The sequence below is a fragment of the Crotalus tigris genome, unplaced genomic scaffold (genome assembly GCF_016545835.1).
Source record: "Crotalus tigris isolate CLP2741 ecotype Arizona unplaced genomic scaffold, ASM1654583v1 scf7180000018825.4774228, whole genome shotgun sequence".
Taxonomy (NCBI): Eukaryota; Metazoa; Chordata; class Lepidosauria; order Squamata; family Viperidae; genus Crotalus; species Crotalus tigris.
Window position 1 is genome coordinate 2,486,051 of NW_024097215.1, and position 24,288 is coordinate 2,510,338.

The following is a 24,288-nucleotide window of genomic DNA, read 5'->3' on the forward strand; positions in this document are numbered from 1 at the left end:
GAATAATTGACTATTTGAAAGGATAGGAAGCTTTTATGGAAAATAGACCTTATGGGTTTCTGCCAATATTGGCCTTTGTCCTACCATCCTGAAAGAGAACAAAGACGCAACGGGTATCACCATCTTTAAGCTTGCATTTGGGCTTCCATAGAACAGTATGACCAAGGGGTCAGGGTGTGTTTCTCTGTGTTTCTGAAATTTATTTGCAAACCAGACCCCCCACCAGGAAGCACTGTTACTGATTTCATTTGGCTAGATGTAGAGATGGTGGGTGGGGAACCAAGGATTTTCTGATGCTGGACATAATATGTGTGTAATAAATAGCTATACAGAGATCCAAGTGGTGCTCTTCCAATTCTTAAATCAGGAGCTGTGGTGGCTCAGTGGTTAGAATGCAGTATTGCAGGCTAATTCTGCTGACTGCCGACCCATTAGCAGTTTGGCAGTTCGATCCTGACCGGCTCAAGGTTGACTCAGCCTTCCATCCTTCTGAGGTCAGTAAAAATAAGGACCCAGATTGTTGGGGGCAATAGGCTGACTCTGTAAATCGCTTAGAGAGGGCTGTGAAGCCCTGTGAAGCAGTATATAAGTCTAAGTGTTGTTGCTATTGCTAAATTAACCATTCTGAGACCATTTCTTACCTCAAAAAAAAAAAAAAACAACAACAACTAATTTCCATTCTGTTTGTTAGATACTATCTGACTCAAGCAGAAACTTTCAAACAAACCAATCAGGCAAATATCATTGTCCCCTGTTCTGTGGTCTTCTAATCATCTGTTTGGTTGAATGTTTCTTAATTTGTTTCTTGAACTGTACGGGGAAAAGTATAGCAAACTGCGTAAACAAGATCCAAGAATGAAATGCTTCTAGGAACGGTTGTGCAGGCTGAAATACATTTCACTCCGTTTTTCTTTTCCCAATCTTAGGTTTAGGCTGTTGCATTTCTGTATGTAGGAAATATGTATGCATTTTTTGCATGTGTGCAATTTTCCATCCTAGGGATTATTTACATGTGTTGTTAAAGTTGTAATCTCTGTCACAACATTTTGAAAAATGCATTTATCATTATGTTCCAGTTCTCATGTAAGTTTTAAAAAAGCGATTTAGTTGGCATTAAAATGTAGACTGAACAAATTTCTCCCCTGACCCCAGTTGATTTCTTTTCAACCCCCACCTGCCAGCTTTTTTTCCCCTGATTTTGGCTCCACTGATCTTTAGAACAAAGAAATTCCCACCCACCCTCCCTCCATTCATTCATATTTAAGGTTTTGAAGCTTGGGCTTCTCCTTCTAGTGCATCTGTTTTATTGCTGGAAACTCACAGCACTATACTTCGTTAGTTTATTGCTGAATTTTGGCACTGAGAATTGAAGAAGAGTTAGTAAAAGGGGATTTTGGAAGCTGGCCATGTATGGGTCAGAAGTCTACATGATGACATCACCAGTGGTCTAGATCAGGGATCTTCAAACTTGGCCCTTTCATGACTTGTGGACTTCGACTCCCAGAATTCCTCAACCAGCGGGCCTGGCTGAGGAATTCTGGGAGTTGAAGTCCACAAATCATAAAAGGGCCAAGTTTGAAGACCCCTGGTCTACATGGTCCTTCAAATACCATTGGCTCTATATATGTGCTTTACCCCTGAAAAGGCATAAATTATCATCATGAGACCTATATAGAGGCCCCTGAGCTAGGTGGAGGGTGTTTTGCATAGCTTATTTTACTTTATAAATCAAGAGAAATTTGGTATCCTGTCTCCTTCTGTTTAGGAGGAGCAATCACTCATTTAACACCAGAGACCAAATGGTTAAATCTTAAACATGTTTATAGACAAGTGTCTTCAATCTACTGGTAGAGCTAGTGGGGTTCCAGAGGAAGCTTGTGGTCCTTAGTCATTGCCTCAAGTATCTGGTGGCTGGGGCCTTGGAGTACATCACCCCTCTGCAACCTCTCCTTGTGTGTTGATCTTAAGATGTACCTTAGTTACTGAGCACCTTTGGAAGAAGAAGTTCCAGAAAGCCTGGTTATGATCTAGAAAGTTCGACATGGCATAGGGCCTGGTTATTTGAGAGAGAGCCTCATGGCATCTGTCCAGCCAATACAATGTGACAAAGTCAGTCCACTCTGGGTCCTTTCAATTAGTCAGTGTCTTTATGACCCAGGAAATGCACCTTTTTTGATGAGGTGCCTGCCCTCTGGAATAAAGTTATCCCCAAGATCTGGGTGGCTGCCACCCTAATGATATTCTGAAAAGCCTTGAAGGCACCTGTTTTCCCACTCTTTGGACTAGGGTGGGAATATATTTTTTCCCATGTCTTTTTCTTATTATTATTCTTGTTCTATATTTGTTTTTTTTTTTTGTTGTTGTTGTTGCTACTGCTGTTGTTTTTTATTACTGACACGGTATTTCACTGTTTGCCCTATTGTGAGCTTTCCAGAGTCATTTGGAGTCTGGTGGCACCTAAATGGAAAGCATTAAATTAAGAATAGTTGCCAGGGGTACGTCAAGCAAGGCTTCTCCTCTGATTGAATCTGCAGGGAAAAAATATTTTAATTACGCGTCTCAAATAATAACCGAACCTCCAGTATGGGTGCTAAATAAAACTCCCAAATGGTAGTAAGGTCTTCTGTAGTCACAAGATTTGCTTGAAAGAGATGTTCACATGTGCTGGGCTAGATTCCAAAGCTCTTCTAACACTTGGCATCATTTTCCATAATGTGCAGATGCCTGCTGCCAAGTTAGCCTTTAGAAAAGGACAGTCCTATTTATGGATCCTGACCGTACCATGTTCCAGTTTCCTAGAGGAAGTATGTTTCTGGCTTGCCTTAGAAGCCCACAGCTGACATTAAAGGTGATGCCTCTACAGAGATCAAGTCAAGCTCCACTCCTGGTGGCTTGGATTCCTCTATGTCCTTTTCTTGGCCACAGTGCAGAAATGGTTTGTCCCGTTTTTCTTCTGGGATGTTTTACGGATTTCCCCATCTAACCTAAACCTTGGCTATTTTCCTGGAGGTGTCCCATTTCCCAAACTGGGCCAATGCTGTTAATGTACCTTATTACCATTTATGTAGTAAATAACCAATCTACAGCAACTAAAGGCCCAGTTCCACAATAAGAGATAGTTTTATGCTCCTTTCCATAATTGCTTTAATAAAGCTATTTTCAAATGCTCTCTTTAAAACATGCTTCTTTGTGCAGCAGGAACGAGTTTTTTTCCTGCATTTTGGGATGTAAAAAATGAGCACTTTTCAGTTTGTCATGAAGCAAACGTCATTTCTCATTGATATTTGAGATCTGTTAGCAAGCAGTTCTGTTTAAAAAAGACATGTGACATTCAGAATACCTGTAACAAACAAGAGTCTGTATGTCTGCCTTAGGCTATAGATATAGGTAAACTCCAACCATTCATTTGTAATAGGGAAAGCAGCACTGCAGTTGTATTGAAAAGGTGCATTTGTTGAATAGCCATAGGAAGATTCAGACTTTTTTGATGCTGTTGGCCAGGAAAAAAATGGTTATATATATATATATATATATATATATATATATATATATATTCATATTCCTCTGCAGAATGTTGCAGTTCCAGTTGTTCAAAGTCTCCTACTATGAAAGAAACCAGGTCCTACCAGGAATAAAATATAAGAAGAATTCCAGTAAACCTGTCTTGGCCAATTTTTTTCCCCCAGAAGACTAAGGGAAATCATCTCTTCAAGAAAAAGAGCAGCACACTTGTATCCTCCAGTTCCTTAGCAACTGAAATAGAGAGAGAGTTGCACAATGTTAGAAGATACAACAGTCATTATTAGTAGCTATTGATAAACTCCCTCAATCCTCTTTGAAGTATCCAGCAAGATAGCTACTTGTTGTCTCCACTGTTTTGAGGGATCCCATGCAAAAAAGGTACTTCCCATTATCTGGTCTGTGTCGTCCACTTCCGGATCTATTGGATGATCTTGTCCTAGCTGGAGTGCCACATAGATATGGGGTCTTCCTATTCCCTTTCTCTGCCTCACATCTGGTTTTATATCTCTCTCCTATGGGTCCATGCCTAACCTGTCTTATTTGTCCTTTCTTCTAGGCTACAATTCTTGCCCTGGCTGCTTTTCCAGCTCATCTGTTTGATTACAGCATTGGCTTTGCACTTTTCCTCAGTAGTAATTCAGTCTTCATAACCAGAGCCTTTTTAAAAAAAGTTTTTTATTTATAAAACAGTTAAAACAAGGATGGGCATAACGTAACATTCCAGTGTATATATTCCTAATAATTTGTTCCTCATCATACATATAATTCTTAATCTCTATATATACATATTTTTCTATACAATACAGTCTCTAATTTGTTTCTCTATATACTGACATGCAGTTTTATATATCTCTATCTTAACACTAACTTAAAACCCGAACAGTTCTCCTTGATTCACACCAACAATAGAATTTGTCCCAGATTTCAAAGTAATCTGACTGTCTTGTCCTTCATTTCCATTGTGAGCCTATCCATATCAGCACACGATAGGATTTTATATAAAATCTCTTCTTCTGTTGGAATTTCTTTATTCCTCCAGTTTTGTGCATACGCCAATCTAGCAGCCGTGAGAATATGTAGCATCAAGTAAAGTATGCCTTTGTCGTATTTCTGCGTAGTTACGCCTAGTAGGAAGAGTTCTGGTTTTGGCTCTATCTCTATCATTAGTATTTCTTCCAGCCGGTTTTTAACCTTGTTCCAAAAGTCACGGGCTTTTGAGCACTCCCACCACATGTGGTAATATGTCCCTCTTGCCAATTTGCATTTCCAGCACGTGGAAGAAATATTTGGACCCGTTTTAGCTAATCTTGTGGGTGGGAGATGCCATCTGTAGAACATTTTGTAGAGGTTTTCTTTGTAGGAGGTGGCCAAAGTAACCAGAGCTTTTTTGAAGAGGGCAGGAAAGTATCAGCCTAGCAAGATAGTCCTGACAGGAAGCATGGCCTGATGGACTAATTCTATTTTATTGTAAGGAATCTTGCAGATCTGAAAATACATTTCTCTCCCACCACTTTTACAGGCCAAGAAACTAGGGAGGGACCCTTCTGAGATGTTTGTCACACCAACATTCCTTGTGTGGGATCAGCTCTTACCTTGCCATTCCCTGTCTTTGGATTCTGCCCCTGTCTTCCAAGGTCATTCCCACAGGGCAATAGGATGATTGCCCTGGATCCCTTCCAGAATATAATTTAGTATTTGAAATGATCAAATGGATCAATACTGTTCAATCAAAGCACCAAATTGTTTTAGTTTTCCCACCCTCTTTCTCAATAGACTATTAATTTTAGTACATAAAACAGAGAAGGAAATATATTGATCCCGAATGCAGCAGGAAAGAAGGATTCAGTATACAGAGGGAATATTCAATGACCAGTTTGCCTCCAGGGCTTCTAGCTTCTTGAAAAGGCTCTGTTCATACCCTAATGGAGATTATCTGCACTCCCTTTTATAACTCTGCAACGGTCAATCCACAGTTTTGGTTTTTTTGGGAAAACAGGAATGGGAGAGCTTTCACCAATAGAATAAATACTGGTATGTGTTCGTACATGCATCCGTGTAGCAACTCAAACAGCAGCCTGGTAATGAGAGTAGTTGTGCCATGATATCTTGAAATGAGAAGAGACACAGTCCTCTGGTTTGCTTTGCAAAAAGCTGGCAGAGAACTCCCGCCAGCTGGTTTACTTGGACATGGCTTGTACAGGACTCTGAACCCAGGCAATTTGGGGGGGGGGGTAGCTGTTCAAGTCAACAAAGAAAGAAAGAAAGAAGTCAGAAGTCCAAAGAGAAAAAGTAATTGCTGGTAAACAGGAGATGTGATGCCTCCAGCAGTCTTAGGGTACATATCAGTTTAATCCCCTGCCACAAATTTCTCCTAACAAGTGCTTATTAGAAACACTGAATTTGTAACTCCCATTAATCTAACCCAGGAATGATCATGTTGATGAGAGTTGGGCGGGGACCCAGTTCAAGTCTCCACTTAATGAGCTCATGGGGTCCCTTTTTGGCCAACTTTTCTTGCTCAGTCCAGTTTCCCACACAAAACTGATGTGAGAATAAAACGAGAGGAAACACATGCATATGTCCTAACTCAAGTTAGGAAAGATGAGGAGGTAAATAGAGTTGTAAATTAAAAGAAATAACTGGGATAATGAAAGCTTCTCTGTACCTTAACCTAATGATGGTTCTCAAGAAAATAATTTGGGAGTTTTATTGATGCAGAAAATTGGGTCCTAGTGATAGTCAGACCCTACATTGTAATTTTACCACTGATTTTTTTTTAATGAGCCATATAAAAAGCTAGCTGGACATGGATGATAGGGCAAATACAGCTAATAAAGTAAAAAACAACAACACAATTACAAACTCTTTGCGGTAATTCCAGGAAGACAAAATGGGGATGGTCTAACTGTAGGACAGGGGTCTTCAAACTTGGCAACTTTAAGACTTGTGGACTTCAACTCCCAGAATTCCTCAGTCAGCCGTAGCTGGCTGAGGAATTCTGGGAGTTGAGGTCCACAAGTCTTAAAGTTGCCAAGTTTGAAGACCACTGCTGTAGGAGGAGACTTAAGTCTGATAGCTTCTGAACTCATTTTTGAATGTCTCAAAATAAACAAATATTTTAATGGAAGAGTCATAATTAGCAGGTGAGCCCAGTGTTGGACTGAGTCCCTTCTCAGCTGCATGTTTCTTTCATATAAAGGACAAGTTTTAGGGCTCTGTCGATTTCTGTCTTTAAAAATGACACATGGTGCCAAAAAAGATGAACCAAGGATTGATGACTCCAGCCCAGTATGGAATCAAGAGCCATTTTACTCTTATTTGTACAGAAAAAAGGACACGCCAAGGTGTGAGTAGAACAATCTTCCCAGAGGCAACTAAAAAGTCACTTAAAATTTATATTTCCTAACAAAATGTCCTAAGTTGATCCCACCCTTTTGTGGGATCAACAAAAACAAATGAATGTTTTTCAAACAAGCTGGCAACTTTGAGATGTGTGAGCTTCATGTCCACACATCTCAAAGTTGCTAAGATCAAGAAACATTAGTTTAAAAGAATATATCCTCATCCACAACAATAGCCACAAGTTCTATATGGAACATAGCAACTGTATTTTGTGATTATTTTAGACCATTATTCCCCCCCCAAAAGAGCAGAACTGTATAGAGGAAGATGAGCTTTGCACAATCTTAAAGATCAACAGAGTTCAATTGATGCAGAATTTGAATACTCAGATCAGCTTAGTCATTCACTTCTTACGGATAAATATATCAGTAGTGTCTAAGAAGGAATTACTACTTCCTGTTAGCACCTATTTTGCAGATAAATTATCCCGAGTAAGACCTGTTTCCTTATTAGGTGGATATTCAGTGTATTTGCACTAAAGTTACAGCATATTTATGGAGTAGCTTTGAGTATCACCTTGATTGATAACACCCCAAAGAAAGTCAGAACTGGCTTGCAACTGCTTGATCAAATTATATTGCTATTGTAGGCTTGCTATTGTATACTCTGTGGAAGTGGGGGATTGGGGAAGGAAAATTGGTGCCTTTTCCTGACTCCTGGTTAACTGCAGTAGTTCATTGCATAATTTTTCTTAGAAAAAAAAAATTTCTATATGCTGACTACAAAATTCTTTCTCTGTTACGAAAGCTACTGTTATTGTCCTATCACATATGAGATGACTGGAAATAGTTGAGAGATTCCTTCAGACTTGCTTGAAACTTCCTTTTATAGTCTGAGCAGGTGTATCTCCTTTAGCAAGATGGATACACCTTTTCTTTCTTTACATTTTTACAATGAGCCGAGCAGTCATCCAGTAACATTACCAAAAGGGGTGGAGTCAAATTATTTCAAGAATAAACAATGGGTGCATTAAACCCATTGGAAGCTTAATATACTTAATACAAGGAATATTGACAGAAAATGTTTAGAAAGGTGTCCTGGTTGTGGGTTGATTTTCGCGCCAATGTCACCGGTATATTTTTAGGAAGTTGTAGGCTGGGCAGATTGGGCTTCAAGCAACTGAAAATTTGATTCCCCTTAAGCAAAGTCACCTGCAGATGTCTGATCTCATTTCCAAATGCTATTTGGATATAATCTACTCACAATTTATCTACTGATGGCTCGGTGGCAGAAGAAATGGATTTGTTTTGCACCTATCAGACCACCCAGTTTTCCAAAATGGATTGCTGTTCTCCTGAAAATCTTCCCTAGAACTATGCAGAAGGGAGTGTAACGGTTAGGGGAGAATAGCAAATCTAAGGTATCTCACCCCGCCTAGAAATAAACCCAATAAGGTCCCCTAAATGCAAGCGGTTCCATTATCTTCCTGAGGATGGAAGATACTGGACCAAAAGCAATTTGTTACCAAGTTGGATTTAAGATCTAAGAGGACCACTATAAAGAATCCTCTCTAGCTTTGAGCATTAACATCCCTTCCAGTAGGAGACCTCCATGTAAATTTCCCACCGTGACCCATCTTAACTTTGCAATGAAAGTATTATGGGAAGTGGACTGACAAGAGCTGCTACATATAGAGCAGTGATGGCGAACCTTTTAGAGACCGAGTGCCCAAATTGCAACCCAAAACCCACTTATGCATGGTTGGGTGCTGGGTGGGTGTGGCCCATTGGGTGGGTGTGGCCCATTGGGTGGGCGTGGCTGCGGTGGTAACGGCAGACTGGGTGGGACTAAAAAGTTCAATCAATCAATTCCAACTTTGTAAGATCTTTTTTTTTCTGTGAGAAGTTGAAATTGACTGATTGATTGAACCTTTTTTTTTTTTTTTTGCACATGGCAGTGGAGGCCTAAAGCGAAAAGGTTTTATAAAACCAGCTGAAGGCCTAGGACTGGGGCGACGGTGTGTGTGTGTGCCCACAAAGAGGGCTCTGAGTGCCGCCTCTGGCACCCGTGCCATAGGTTCGCCACCACTGATATAGAAGGCCCAGGGCAGATGCCAGTCACTTGGACTTCGGGGTGCCTGAAAAATGCTGGATGCTGATATCAAGCTTGATTTGTTGTTTGTGGGAACTTTACACCCAGATCAAGGTAGAAGATGGGATTGGTGTCAATTCTCCTATGGCCTCATTAGTGGCTCTGTTCTTCTGCCTTTCTTGAATGGAGCATCAGGCATCCATCTGCTGTAAGCTCTGTCTCTTGGCTGGTAGGGTTTCAGTCCGTCTTGGTTCTTGGTCCTTTCCCTCTCTTGGGGGAGGCAACATCCCCCTTCTTCTTCTTCAGCCCTACTCTCACTTTCCCACAGTGTGTATCTGTAACTTGGGTTTCTCATCTTGCAGAGAGGAAGTCAGATTCCTTTATTTCCCATGCCCTCCTTTCCTCCTCTTCCTTTTTTCCCCTCTTCCGTTTTTTCCTTTCCTTATTTTTTCCTGCATTATTCCCTCCCCCCCATCCCCACCCCCCCACCAGCCTGTGCGGTTGTTATCACTCACCGTGAACTAACACGCCCCCTGGTGTTTGCATGCAGTCATTGCATCCAGCAGATCCTGGAGGCTGTTCTCCACTGCCACCAAATGGGGGTCGTCCACAGAGACCTCAAGGTGAGTTTTCTTCCCCACTGCTCTGTCCGTCTGTCCGTCTTTGTATCTTTGCATGTTTTTTTTTCCTTCCGTTAAAAAAAAGAAGTTGGATCACTTCTGAATGGTTCAGACTAAATTCCCTGAAAAACTTGTTCCAGGGTCCTTAGATAATTGTGCAATTTGTTTCTTGATCTTGGATTTATTTAGGTCATCCCTCTGACAGACTAATCAGAAATCAGCTTAATGTAATGGCAGCTGTGTTGTACGTTCTGCTGTGATCTAGCCTGGCTTGGAGAAATAGGAGAGATCTACTGCCTGATGTACCTTATCATTCATCTATCATTCCAAGTAATGGGTTAAACCATAATTCGTTGAGTTCCCTCTAGAGGTGATCGGATCTGCTGGATCAGACCAAAAAATCTATCAAGCCCAATGTTGTATTCCTTTAGAGGTCATCTGGAAGTTCACAAGCAGGACCTCAGCACAACAGGATAGTAGACTTTGAAGAAGACCAGCTATGCTGACTTCATACCTCATGATAAGCTGGTTTGTTTTGCCTAGAGATGTGGAGCCTATGGTCTTCATGCCGCTCATGGCATCCTTATATCAAACTGCTGATTTGGGTTGCGTTGTTTTCTATCTCTTTAGCCTCTGAAAAGTTGCAGAATTGTTTGATTTAAAACCTGCCTTTTCCACTTCCCTCTCAGTGCATATATATGTGCAAACAGATATGCATCCACCCTCTTCCCCAGTGCTATCACCATCCCGTGCAACATGCATTCTGGAGCCCTAAGAATCCAGATTAAAAAAAAAAAGATTCCTAAACGCAGAATAACTCAGGAAACCACACAAAGTATGCTCCCACATTTGCGACAAGTTCCAGTAAATCAAGAACATGCCATGGTTTCAAATAATAATTTGTTACCTTGAGCAGAAGCAAGGCCAAAATAATCAAGATTCTAAAGAGACAATTGATTTCAGTCTTACTTTACCAAGCTGCAGAAGTATAAGTGGGAAGCCCAGTTCTCCTCAAAGGTTTGCAGAACTAAGAGGTAGTTAGTTCTCAGGAACATGGAAGAATTAGTGGCAACCATTTCCCTTCAGTGATCAAACAACAGACTGCATCTTTCATTGAAATTCAGTGGTCAAGTAGAGCATGCTTGAAGGAGGTTGTTTAGTAGAAATCATGGTAAAGTATCAGGAGTGCTGTATAGTTGTCCCAGGATGTCTAAATTCTGGACCTTGTGTGACTTCACACAACCAATGGGTTCTACAAGGGCAGTTTAGACCATTAGCAGATTTCTTTGGATCACTGGGGTAAATCCTGCAGTGTGAAAGATCTCAGAAGTTCTTGTTCATTTCCTATGTTTTTGACCATGTTGCAACAAAATTACTCTTTGCCATCACTGCCTTTTCCATGTTAGAACTTCAAAAGACAGTCCCTCATGAGTCCTGGACTGCAAGAAGTTTTCTTAATGGGAGAGGTCCCTCACTTTATGATCATCTCCTAATGCAGCGGAGTCCTTCCAGTTCCAACCAACCAACCAACCAACCAACCAACCAACCAACCAACCAACCAACCAACCATCCATCCATCCAACCATCCATCCATCCATCCATCCATCCATCCATCCATCCATCCACCCTATATACATTCTGCAATTATATATCTTCCCCTCCCAGCACTGCCAAAATGCTTTGGGCTCCGTGTAAGAAAACCTTTTTGTTCTTCCTTCCTTTTTGCATGCTTGCATGGTGTTTTTGGTCCCTTGCATCTTAATGCAGTTTGGTAGATCTGAGCTGATTTCTGGGTAGCTGTTGGAGGCCCAACCAGGGAATCCATAGGGTAGGACCTAGGAAAAGCCAAATCCCAATATTTTCAGTAAACTCGAACTTTCATTTGCCCCCCCCCCCCAACTTACTTACTCCTTGCCTTCTTCCGCTTTCCTTTAGCCGTTCATTTCCCCACCCTTTCCAACTTTTTTTCTTCCTGTGCTTCAGTGTCTGGGTCAAGACTTTAACTCAAACGGTGATGTTTGTAGACAGAGCAGCTGTAATCTCTCTTCTAGAAGTGTGCATGCCTTCTATGTCTGGTTTAAATGTGTGCAAATGATTTATTTCTGTGAGTTTCCCCTATTGGGTTTTTGGTTTTGATACACTCCCTGTCTGGCCTCTTTATAATTCTCCTTTGGGTTGAGATGTGACAGGGGTATTATAAAGAGATCATATTTGACAAGTTTAATGGGCAGTTAAAGTTCAGCAATGTCTGGGTGTGTTATTGTGGCAATAAAGGAGGGGTACCTTGACAAGACACACACACCCCTTTGTCTCTGTGTCCTGAGAATTTCTTTTTGAAAAGTTCTGTGTTTCTGTTGGTCTTTTATATATATGAAAAAAGATTTGGGCTACCCCTCTCATTCCACTTCTGTGGTTATTATTTCTTGTTAAGCTTTGGGACAGGAATTTGACCAGAACCTAAACTCTTTAAGATTAAAACAACAAAGAAACCAACAAAGAAACCTGGCAAAAATTGCTTAACAGCTTTAACTTTCTATTCAGCATCAGCAGGTCTCAATTGTTGGGGTGTCAAGCTAATTGGGCGGTTCACACATGCCTGAAAATTATTTGGTTTATTTAAACAGCTGCCTTGGCTTGCAGTGGAATTGCCTTCACAAATGCCTAATAAAGTTTGTGCATAAACCTACTTAAACTCTTAACAGGCAAAAATATCTCCAGAGCCTTGGACAATGTTACTTAAGCAAGAAAAAACCTTTCCTTTACATTCCATGGTTGAAAAGCTTTAGCTTCTGCCAAAGATTTGCCTCTGGTAACATGCTTTGGTATGGAAGAGTTTGTAGTCCTTCATAGTGGAGATTTTTCCTTTCTCTAGTTGCTAAAATAAATTGAAGAGAGATGAAATGTGATTTCACATGCATGGGATAATGTATGGGCCCTTCCCTTCCCTTTCTAAATGGAGTTGTGCAATTTTAAACCAGCTTCTATTATTCCACGGAAGGGGCTTTTGTGTGTGCAGTTTTGGGATAATACAGTGCCCGTGATAATGCACCTATGGTAAATCTGTGAGAGGGTACATGTAGTCCTCGCTTACCGACTGTCTTTGAGTGACTGTAGGAAGATAAGGATACTTGGAACGAAAATAGCTTTGCGACCAATGGTTGCATTTGCAAGTGTCACATTTCCCTCAGTCACGCCATCATCATTTGCAAATTTCACAACTGGCTTTCAACAGGCAGAATTAATGGAGAAAGCAGAAGTGAAGTCACAAGTCACATGATGTTTCGCTTAATGCCCATGGTGTTTCACTTAACAACGGAAGCAGAAGTGGCATTGTAAGGTCATTGTGCTCATGTGATGTTTTTATTTATTTTTTTGCTTAGTGACCATGGTGCTTAATGATGGAGTTGCCGGTCCTAATTGTGGTCAGTTAAGTGAGGACTAGCTGTAGTGACAAGAAAAGTTCCTGCATTAATAATTCACACTTGTGTACTCGTATTTCACAACAAAAGGATATCCATTTAGCACATCCATTAATACAGTATATGTTAATCTGATATTTGCGGCTAAACAAAGCCTTGTTATGCAAATCCAAGATAAAGTATAAATGAAAATATTCATGTGGCGTTACTTTTTGCAAATAGATGAGCCTAAATGGTTCAGTTCTAAATTTAGTATTTCCAGAGGGCCAACTGAAATTAAGGAGGCTAAATTTAGTCACGATTTTTTTCATTTCCTTCAGTTTGTTCTAAGGATAACTCAGTCTGGAAGCAACCCATTATCTCGTGTTCATAATAGCTGGTGTGCTTTGAAAAATTAGTTGAGGCAGAGTTTCTCTGCTATTTTTTTGGAAAATAACTCCATTTTTAAAAGGGATTAAAAAAAACAATTTTTAAGCTCAGAGTTAAAATATAAAACCCTTTGCTCTCATGATCATGTGAAGTGTTAATACCACTTTACAATGCCTTGGTAAGGCCACACTTGGAATACTGCATCCAGTTTTGGTCACTACGATGTAAAAAGATGTTGAGACTCTAGAAAGAGTACAGAGAAGAGTAACCAAGAGGATCAGGGGACTGGAGGCTAAAGCATATAAAGAACGGTTGCTGGAACTGGGTATGTCTAGTCTAATGAAGAGAAGAACAAGGGGGGACATGATAGCAGTGTTCCAATATCTCAGGGGCTGCCCCATAGAAGAGGGAATGAAGCTATTCTCCAAAACTCCTGAAGGCAGGACAAGAAGCAATGGATGGAAACTAGTGAAGAAGAGAAGCAACCTAGAAATAGACAGAACAATTAATCAGTGGAATGACTTGTTTGCAGAAGTTTTGGGCTCTCCATCACTGGAGATTTTTAAGAAGAGACCCGAAAGCCACTTGTCTGAAGTGGTATAAGTTTTCCTGCGTGAGCAGGGGGTTGGACTTAAGACCTCCAAGGTCCCTTCCAACTCTGTGGTGAGATGGGTGGTAAACAAAATTTAAAAATAAAATTAGACAGGTTTTTGAGTTCATTGAAGAGGAGTAGCAAATGTGGTGAATATCATGGAGGATCTCAGCCTATTCATTAAAGCGTTTATCCACCATGATTCTATATATATGTTTACACAAAGGGGTAACTAAACTGAATGAGCTTATACACTGTCAGAGTCATTAACGCAGTAGTCTTAAATGGATAATATATTCTACAGATTTAATTAGCTTAACTATATTGTGCTAAAAAAGATTTTTGGTTACAGTGAGGTTTAATGCCTTGAACAACAGATGCTCTCCTTTCAGAAATAATATTGGTGTGGTTAGCAAAAAAAAAAAAGAGTTCAGATAATATCATCCTCAACATAAGGATTGGGACTTTGATCTAAAACATGATTAGATGGTCCCAAAGATATGTGATTCTTCTCTTCTTCAAAGAAGGATGGAATGGCAATGGAGCTGTTATTTTCTTCTGATGCTTTTCGGTGACATTAGAAAAAAAAAACTGGAATGGGACAGCTCTCTACGGCCAATTCACTGTGGGACAACTTGCTGCAGATAACTTATCAATTCAATTTAATTATTTAAAATAAATAAAAAATTGTTTTAATTTTTGTCATTCAGATTTCATCCTGTCCCTCCTTTAGCATCCTTTCTTTAATTATTCTGTTCCACCATTTCTTCGATATCGGTGTAAATCTTGTCCTGCAGTGAGTTGTCCCCCCAGCGAGTTGACCATGGCAAGTTGTCCCATGGCATGTTAGCCACGGCTAGTTGACCGTAGTGAGTTGGCCATGGCGAATTGTCATAGACCCTTAGAAAACACATAATTCAAATTATAAGCAATTTTATTTTGCACATTTGTCCTCCTTGATTATAATAGAATGCACTGCCAAGTTATTCATAAGTGTATGCTTATGAATGCAATCTCTTTCATTTTTGCTAGCTAAATTTATCCATTCGTTTTCTAGCCATTTGCAGAAAAGTGGAATCAGAATGAAATCAGTAAATGAAGATTAAGTATAATTGTGCATTCTCACTGGGCTGTGAAAGTTAGTGTAGACTTTGGTCATATTGTTTTATATAATAACTAAGTTTCACTTTAGTTATAACCTGGTTGCTAACCACAATAGAATTATTATTGTTTATTTAAGCTTTTTAGACAAAAGTTCAGTGGACATAATTTCCTAATGGTTGTTGACCTTCACTCAAGAACAAGTTAGTAACTGTATACAGTAGATATTTGCATTAAATTAATAAAGGGCAATAGTTATCTTGACTTATAACAGTGACCATAAAGTAGAATCAAAGGAACTCTCAAGTAGACTTCGAAGTCTACCAGGAAAGGGTGTGATCAATCAGCTACATTGGTCTCAGACTATTTTATGATTTGTAGCTAATTCAAAGACAACCAGTAGCATCATATATCATATTAAGACGTAATGTGGCTTGCTTGGTTTTAGTTGATGTTGTAGTTTGAACCCAGTCGTAGTTAAGACGTTTGGTTCCCAACTGAGTATGAGGTATAAATCCAGCCACTTAGGGTTTATTTAACAAAGCATGGTTAGTGCAATGTGTGAATCAGACCTGAGTTGCTTAGCTGTTACACATAGAAATATTTGGTACAGTAACTTTGCTAGATGTTGGCTTCTGTTCTGAAAGGTCTTGTTGGTATTGTACATAAATAATCAAATATTTTGTTACAATTGTTATTCCCTCCACATTTAGTGGAGCTTCTAAGATGTGTCTGCCAATGACTGTCAGGTGGAAGTGCTTCCTTGCATAGTTTTTCTATCTTAATTTGATGTTGCATATTGGAAAAAAAAAAAAGGAAGGCCAGGAAATAGGTCATTGGGAAACACTATGGTCTGAGTTTATAATGCTAGTTCCAAGATTCAGTATTCTTTAAGCTGTCTTTAAACCAATTGGATGAGACAACTGATTTAATTCCCATTCATTCTAAGGGGACCGCTCAAAGGATACCTACATCTGGAACCAAAATACAAATGGATTTTAACAGATGTTGCAGCTTGTTTTGGAGTTTCCTAGCTGGGAATTATAGTTTAATGAAGCACTCTAGCTTGAAAGTGTTCAACTGAAGCCTAAGATAGTTGTGAAATCCTAGCGGGTAGTGACGTTCATTGATTGCAGTGGGACTGCAATGGAGACTTTATCCTTTTGCTGGGAATTTGTTTCCGTTCCTTAACAATCATGCCACAGAAATTAAGAAGCTGTAGTTAGGCCTTTCAAGACAGAAAAGAAAAGCACGAAGAACCGAGAGCTAGACATTTTCAACATTGGCTCTGGGTGAGGGTGGCATTTTTCTACAAAGGCACACCAAATCCATTCCCTCATGGATTTTCCATTGCTCATCTACCTGTAGATTCCTGTTCTGCAATGGATTATATTTGGGATTGGACTGTGTCAGAATAGATGGAAAAGGCCCACGGGCCCTTGTCTATGGAGATGCTGAGTCATCCAGGTCATGATTGTCCCAAAAATGCTTTTTTCAAGAGGCAACTGGATTTCCCTTGTTTTTCCTTGAAGATGTTTCTCTTCTTATCCAAGAAGCTTCTTCAGTTCTGACTAAATGGTGGGGGATGGAAGGATTTGCAACACAGCCCTTTCAGCAGTTCCAGAAAGGTTCCACACCCATTTACACTATTCAAGTGACCCTGAGGGCACAGGTAAACCTCCAAGTGACCTCAACGATTCTCAGAAAGAGTGTCAACGACCAGATGACTGCAAGGAATATAAATCCTTCCATTTTCCACCATTCAGTCAGAACTGAAGAAGCTTCTTGGATGAGAAGTGAAATGTCTTCAAAGAAAAGCAAAGAAAGCTCTTGAAAAAAGCACCTTTGGGGCCCATAGGCCCTTCCAAATTCTTTGGGGTCCATAGGCCCTTCCAAATTCTTCCTTATCCCAAAAAAATTGTAACCGTGTGTATGAATTGATGGCTAGTTAGAAGGATCTTGAGCATATCAAGCCCTACTTTCTTCAGTGGGATATATCTCTTATCAATAATTATTGGACCCCCCTATTAGTACAGTCTATAGCATTTAAGTTCTTTTGTTTTTAAGGTGTCCTTCCTAAACCTCCAAAGAAGAAAGCTGCATGGTGCATAGATTCAGCAGTGCATGTTCGCATACTGGCAGCCAGTTGGCTCCTAACCTTTTACCAGAGCTTGCATACATTCTTTTTCTCTATAATTTGTAACATTGCCGAAGTTTTCTAAGGAATGCATTCAAGAGGGATACTTCAGTGTCTCCTAACTTTTGAGCAGAATAGTCTCTGGATTGCCTATTTGAACCCTGGCCATAATGGGATGCAAACCGGATCTTATTAATCCATATTTGTTAGAACAAAAAAGAAAAAGAAAAGAAAAGAAATTCAAACAAAGGATGGAATGGAGGGGAGCCCTTGTGCATGTTTGGTGGGTCGAATATTGTCTGTTGTGTTGTCCTCAGTTTACCAACTGAAAACCAGAGCTCCACCATTATGTGCTTTTTCTCTTTGATGTTGCAGCCAGGGCTCTTCTTTCTTAGCTTCATTATGGTAAAAATAATGATTTAAGTTTTATGTATACATTCATCCCATTCTGCTATAGTTTTGACATGACCAGAGAGAACTGGAAGAATGAATCTAACCTTATCTAACCTGTCACCATCCAGTCCGCCCCAATCTGATACTAGTCCTGCACCCTACTACGCTGTTCTTGTTTAAAGAAGATCTGATCCAACCCCCTTCAGAAAGAGGGAGGAGGCCAGAATTCTGAGTCCCCAAAACCAAATGCAACCAAAGCCTCAAGAAGCATCCTCAAGATGTTCTCTTAGGAAACTCTTTAATAATTCTAGGACCGCAAATAATACCCCAAGCAGGAGTGAAATCTAATCTCCCAAATCTTCCCAAGAGATTAGTTTTTCCATTGGAATGCTAATTTGTAAACACAAAACCTTACATCATGGCTACTTTGGGTCTTTAGTATCACAGCTTGAGGTAGGTCTGACAGTTAAGAGGATTGTAGGGAGGGCCCTATATATCATGAGCCAGGCTTGGATCAAGAGGATGAAAGTTACATCTATAAAGTGAAGAAAAAAAAAACATGGGCTAGGAAATGCAAGTCAAGCTAGGTGGTTATTTATGTTCCTTGCACTTTTTGTGTGCACCCCCTCCCAATATAGACCCATAGTAGAAGTGCATTTCAAATAAATTACGGCTCTGTTTTCCCAATTTAAACTGATTTTAAAAGCAGCTTTCTTGGAACTGTAGAAAGCTTGTGCTCCTGAACCTGTTAACATATTTCCCTCTAATTCTGGACGAGTGCCACTCACAAGATAGACTACAATAGAACAGATACATAAGCAACAGAGATGATCCTGGACCACCAACAGGCCCATGTTAGACACACCTACTCACCTTCAATGGACTGAGTCCCCAAGTCAGCACATATAGGATTGTATTGGCAGAAATATAGGGACAAAAGCACTTTGGATCTCTCATGATATATCTAAGTCAAATCACGCAAGGTGTTCAGTTATGAGGTCAAAACCGGTCAATCCACCACCAGCCATTCATGCAAAGCTGGACTGCGTGATGGAGTGTCTCAATTTTAGTGATAATCTTCCACTTAAATAAAGTTCTCTCTAGGTCTGTCTGCCTCAATCTGTATGGAGGGGGGGGGAAGTATTACAAAAGTTTGACGGGCTTCTGCAAACTGGTTGCTGTTGTTGTTTCTTTTTTCTTCCTCCTTTCCTTTTGATTTAAACTAACCACAAACTATGAAAACGTCGCCCTGTATTCTGTTGGGTCATCCCGACAGCCGGAGAACCTGCTTCTGGCCAGCAAATGCAAAGGAGCAGCGGTGAAATTGGCAGATTTTGGCTTGGCAATTGAGGTGCAAGGAGACCAGCAGGCCTGGTTTGGTGAGTGCAGGGTGAAACTACGCTCCCTTCCTCTTTTCTTGGTTTGTGCGGTAGAGCCAGATGGTTATGTGAACATACGCGTGTTGGCAATTTTTGTTTTCTTCCTCAGGCTTTGCAGGTACTCCTGGTTACCTTTCTCCAGAAGTTCTACGCAAAGAAGCTTATGGGAAGCCTGTGGATATCTGGGCGTGCGGTAAGAGGGAGCTACATGATTCTGCTCTATCATGGTGGGCCCGTAGAGATGCAAAGAGGGCTCCCCATTTAGTCCAGGGCTCAGCACCACATTGCAGAGCAGCTCACAAAAGTTGGGGTGTCGCCCTCAAAACTCAGAGAGAAGACAAACTCTGATAGAAGACAAACTAGAAGACAGTTTTGTAGAGTAAATTTTTTGGGGTATGGATTGCACAGGATGTTACTTACTATTATAGCTATACATTTATGTTCCTCCTCACAGAATTTTCAAGATGGCCCACAGCAAAATAATAATACTAATAATAAACACTAAGTTTAGCACTAATATGAACAAAATAGTCAAAGCTGCATGATGACACTCAGTTGCATGTGGCTGCCAAGAAAATTACCTGGATGTGGCTATGGGCTTGACTGGAGGGAGTATATAAAACCTTGGGGTCAAAATGGTGGTGAGATGGCAGGACTATCAAAGCTCCATTTGCTTTTGTGTATCACATGTACAACACACACACAAATCAGGCAATTACACCATTATGGCCAACATGTTGACTTTTATTTTAACCATATCTGTGGACACCTTGGCTAGAAGGATCCTGCTCCAGATCTTCTTCTTCTGAAAACCAGTGAATACTCTAGATTGGATGTCCCTCTCAAATCCTTTTGCTTTCTGGATTCTTCCAATCACTATAGACCTCCCATTTGCTCACACACACACACACACAGACACACACACACACACAATCCTAGTAAAAGAAGTAGCCTGCAACTCCTCATACCCTTGTAGATTGCAAGATGAGGATCAGAAACCATTTGCCTGTTTCCTTGCTTGCTTTTTCTCTGTCCCAAATCAGGTTAAGTAGAGTATGCACCTCAAGATTTGGATCTGTTTATTCGCTTAGTCCAGTTTAGATGATTGCTGATTGATCAATCAAATGGCCATCTCAAATCACATTGCAACAGGTCATTTGTTTGCTTATCAATTTGCTGTTGTTCCATTTTTCCTCCCCAGGTGTTATTCTTTACATCTTACTGGTGGGATATCCTCCTTTTTGGGATGAAGATCAGCACAAGCTGTACCAACAGATCAAGGCTGGTGCCTACGATGTGAGCAGTGGTTTCTTTTGCTTGCGTTCCCTCTGGCTTACAACCTGCCGGGTTTCAGTGGAATACTAATGGCCCAAAGAGAAAAGTTCAAAATTTGCTGTTCTTAAAATCAAGAACTGGGCTAATTGTGAGGTCTCCAGTAGGAGCTAAAGTCTCCTTGGGAATGAGTTTCAAAAGGACCAAGGGATCCTTTGCGGGCATTTGTTTCATTCTTCAGTCGATAGCTGTCAGGATCGATATCTTGGGTTTACACATCACAGTAAGCCCTAATAGGCTGTATTGCATTCAACCAATTATTTATGAAATTAAGAAATCATGATTTACAGCAGGTGCGTCCAGCCTTTTGGCTCGTCTATTACATTGAGTGAAGAATTGTCTTGGGCCTATATATATAAAATATATAATATAGTAACTATCTCTAAAAATATATATCACATAATAATGTTAAAAGTTTACAAGCTTGTGACTAGCTGTCCAGGGCCATATGCAGACCATGGGCCACAGGTCGGTCAAGCCTGATTTAGAACAATGTGTCCATTTTTTCTTTTTTAAAAAATGCCAAATATGATAACAATGATTCAGATGGAATAAATCTGTACTGATATTTAAAAATATCTATAACTGAATGCCTCATATTGAATTTTAACAACAATGTGTGGATGAAATCTTGGCTCATACCTCAGATTTCTGTTGATGTCTTTGTGTTACTCTAGTTCCGTGGTGGCGAACCTATGGCACATGTGCCACAGGTGGCACGCAGAGCCCTCTCTGTGGGCATTTGTGCCATCGCCCCAGTCCTAGGCCTTCAGCTGGGTTTTATGAAACCTTTTCGCTTTAGGCTTCCGCCGTCGAGTTCCCCCCCCCAAAAAAGGTTCAATCAATCAATTTCAAGTTCTCACGGGAAAAAAAAGATGTTGCAAAGTTGGAATTGATTGATTGAACTTTTTAGTCCCACCCAGTCTGCTGTTACCACTGCAGCCACACCCACCCAATGGGCCACACCCACCCAATGGGCCATGCCCACACGGCACCCGATGATAATAAGTAGGTTTTGGGTTACAGTTTGGGCACTCGGTCTCTAAAAGGTTCGCCATCGCTGCTCTAGTTGGTATTATAAATACCAACTTGATTGACCGGAGGGGATCCTCCTCTTTTAATATTAACCGTGTCTTCCTGCAATATCTTCTTCCTTTAGTTTCCTTCCCCTGAATGGGACACAGTCACTCCTGAAGCAAAAAACCTCATAAACCAGATGCTAACCATCAACCCTACAAAGAGAATCACAGCACACGAAGCTCTGAAGCATCCATGGGTCTGCGTAAGTATGATTGCGCCTTCCTTCTGGTATAGATTCAACCTATCTGCCCAAACATTGTTAAAGGAATCCCAAGTTTCCTTGTTTAGTTCCCTTAGAGATTCTAAATTAGTTACACCTTCTAAGATAGGATATTAGCAAAATGATGATAGATGCACAAGCTTCTGAAAAGCTTTCACGAGAGTACCTCCACTGAGTAGATGTTTTCAAATAACCTCATTTATAAAACTGCTGTCAACTTCACTGTTTTGAGTATTCTGTGGCAAGCTGACTCAAAGAGCTTGGATGATCCAAGAAGGATCCACTGAGGTTACACTTAGATGGGGATGATCCAAGAAGGATCCACTGAGCCACAAGGAGGTCCACTGCTGCTCTCTCTCCCCCTTCCCCCCCTTAAGGTTAGTTTGGGCTAACCTTATTGCTAGTGACAGCAGTGTTCCTCTGCAAGAAGCTATTCTAAATATGTTGCTATAGGGCACGGGTGTCAAACTCGATCGTGTCACGTGACGTTTTTTGCCTTTGCGGAGTCGGGATGGGTGTGGCCTGCATGTGACACATCTGGCCCACAGGCTGCCAGTTTAACACTCCTGCTATAGGCGATCTGCAGAACAACGGGTTGCGTTGATACTGTGGAAACTGCCTGGGTAGCAGATACTACAACCACCTTTTGTTGCGTTGCTTCAAGGACCTCCTTAGCGCAGTGCACTCAGTACAGTTAACTGGTCCCTAAGTTGTTTTAGAAACCTGCAGGCCAGGAAGGCAGCAGGGTCTATCTCTGTTTCCCCACAAACGCAATTCACCCTGCCTTTATGTTGACTTCCCCGCTGTCCCCTCCTTCTTTTCCTGCATGCATTTTTTTTTAATCCCAGGCCAAACACTTGAGACTTTTTCACTTGGCTTCCCTATCTTACCCTCATGCCTTCTAATATTCTTTTTTTTTGCAGCAACGTTCAACAGTGGCCTCCATGATGCACAGGCAGGAGACTGTAGAGTGTCTGAAAAAGTTCAACGCAAGAAGAAAGCTCAAGGTAAGCGATTTAAGGGGCTACGAAGGTGGAAATGCATCAGGCCTTTCAGTGTTGAATCTCTCTCTATTTAACATGCAAGGCAAGTACAACTTTAGAGCAGATGTTTCAGCCCTGATCTCCAATTCAAAGCCAGTCTCTTTTTATTTTTTTATTTTTATTTTAGGAAACAAAGGTTGCATTTATAAAAATTACTGTCTAAAATGGCAGGGACATTAAAACAAACAATCCCAAAAGTGACTAAGATAGTTTACATTTCAGGTATCATTTTTGCCTTTTTGTCATTCTTTTTTTTTTATTAAAAGTTTTACAAATCCAATACATTATAGCCGATACCCCACCCACCCTCTCCCCCCTCCCCCACTTCCCAGAGCTGATTACAGGGTAAAAAAAAAATAAACAAACATAATCTAACTAACATAACCCGACTATGCTATCAATCAAATCCATAACACACTTTAACTCCTTTTCAAAACAAGTATTAACAAATTAAAAACAATAATAATTATAATTAAACCATAATACTAAAAATAATATAAATTCAAACATATTGAACTATTAAAATAACCTAAAATCTACTCATAAGCGAGATAATACTTTTCAGTCTCATATTTCTTTTGAATATAATCAATCCATCTTCTCCAAACCGAAATATATTTTTCTTGTGAATGGTCCTTCAAATAGGCGGAGATTTTCGCCATTTCTGCTAAATTAGACACCTTAACTATCCATTCTTCCATAGTAGGCAAAGAGTTTTTCTTCCAATATTGCCCCACAAGTAATCTTGCAGCTGTTATAAGATTCAACATCAAAAAGCCAGTCTCAACACACAAAAATTAGACTGAATGCATTGGTTAGCAGTTGATGTCACTGATGGCAGATTGCATCTAGCATATAGGGACACCCCCTGCCCCTCAAATGTGTCGACTGCCCTACTTTACTCGACACACGAAGACCTTAGTCCCCAATGTCGCTTGGCTCCACCAGAGCAAGCAGATGATGGACAAACAGACAGAGTTGTATTGTGTGAGAAAGGCTGCGGAGACTCAAGCTGTTCTTTCTCTTAGCCATGTTTCCATCAGAGCCGGAAGGATTAAGGTTAGGAAAAGACAAGATTGTCCTTTGTCATAGGCTGAAGATGAAGGAGCTTCCTGGGAATCTCCGTAGAGTAGGTTAAATGAAATGAAGGAGGAACATCCATCCTCTAAGGAGGAAATGGGCTGTTCATAGCTCAGGGAATAATGTCTATGTGATGGTCCCACCATTATGTTTTTGCTCTATACCAGGATGTCCAACCTTGGTCACTTTTAAGACCTGTGGACTTCAATTCCCAGAATTCTCCAACAATAACAATAGAAATAGCACTTAGAATTATGTACCGCTTCATAATGCTTTACAGGACCCTCTAATTTACAGAGTCAGCCTTTTGACCCCAACAATCTGGGTCCTCATTTTATTAACTCCGAAGGATGGAAGGCTGAGTCAACTTTGAGCTGGTCAGGATCGAATTCCTGGCAGTGAGTCTGGTTGTGGCATTTTGGAAGTTGAAGTCCACAAGTCTTAAAGTGGCCAAGACTGGACACCACTGTTTCATACAGTATATTCATATGGTGGGAAACAAGCCAATGTGACATTTGACACACACAATAAACCAGAGATGAAGTTTATGGAACATTTAAGTTAGCAA

At 40.5% G+C, this 24,288-nt stretch overlaps 1 protein-coding gene across 15 annotated transcripts in view; it reads left to right on the plus strand.

The window, feature by feature from the left end:
• The window catches only part of CAMK2B (calcium/calmodulin dependent protein kinase II beta), a 174,908-nt gene that overhangs the window by 103,849 nt on the left and 46,771 nt on the right, over window positions 1-24,288 (plus strand). For 11 of the 15 annotated variants that reach the window (XM_039356418.1, XM_039356432.1, XM_039356423.1 and 8 more), the window contains 6 exons: window positions 9,506-9,578; window positions 18,863-18,965; window positions 19,075-19,158; window positions 20,167-20,261; window positions 21,457-21,579; window positions 22,521-22,604. In XM_039356418.1, coding sequence (XP_039212352.1) covers window positions 9,506-9,578; window positions 18,863-18,965; window positions 19,075-19,158; window positions 20,167-20,261; window positions 21,457-21,579; window positions 22,521-22,604 — 562 coding nt within the window. The remainder of the gene's footprint in view (window positions 1-9,505; window positions 9,579-18,862; window positions 18,966-19,074; window positions 19,159-20,166; window positions 20,262-21,456; window positions 21,580-22,520; window positions 22,605-24,288) is intronic. The other 4 variants (XM_039356421.1, XM_039356424.1, XM_039356433.1 and 1 more) reach the window with 1 other exon arrangement.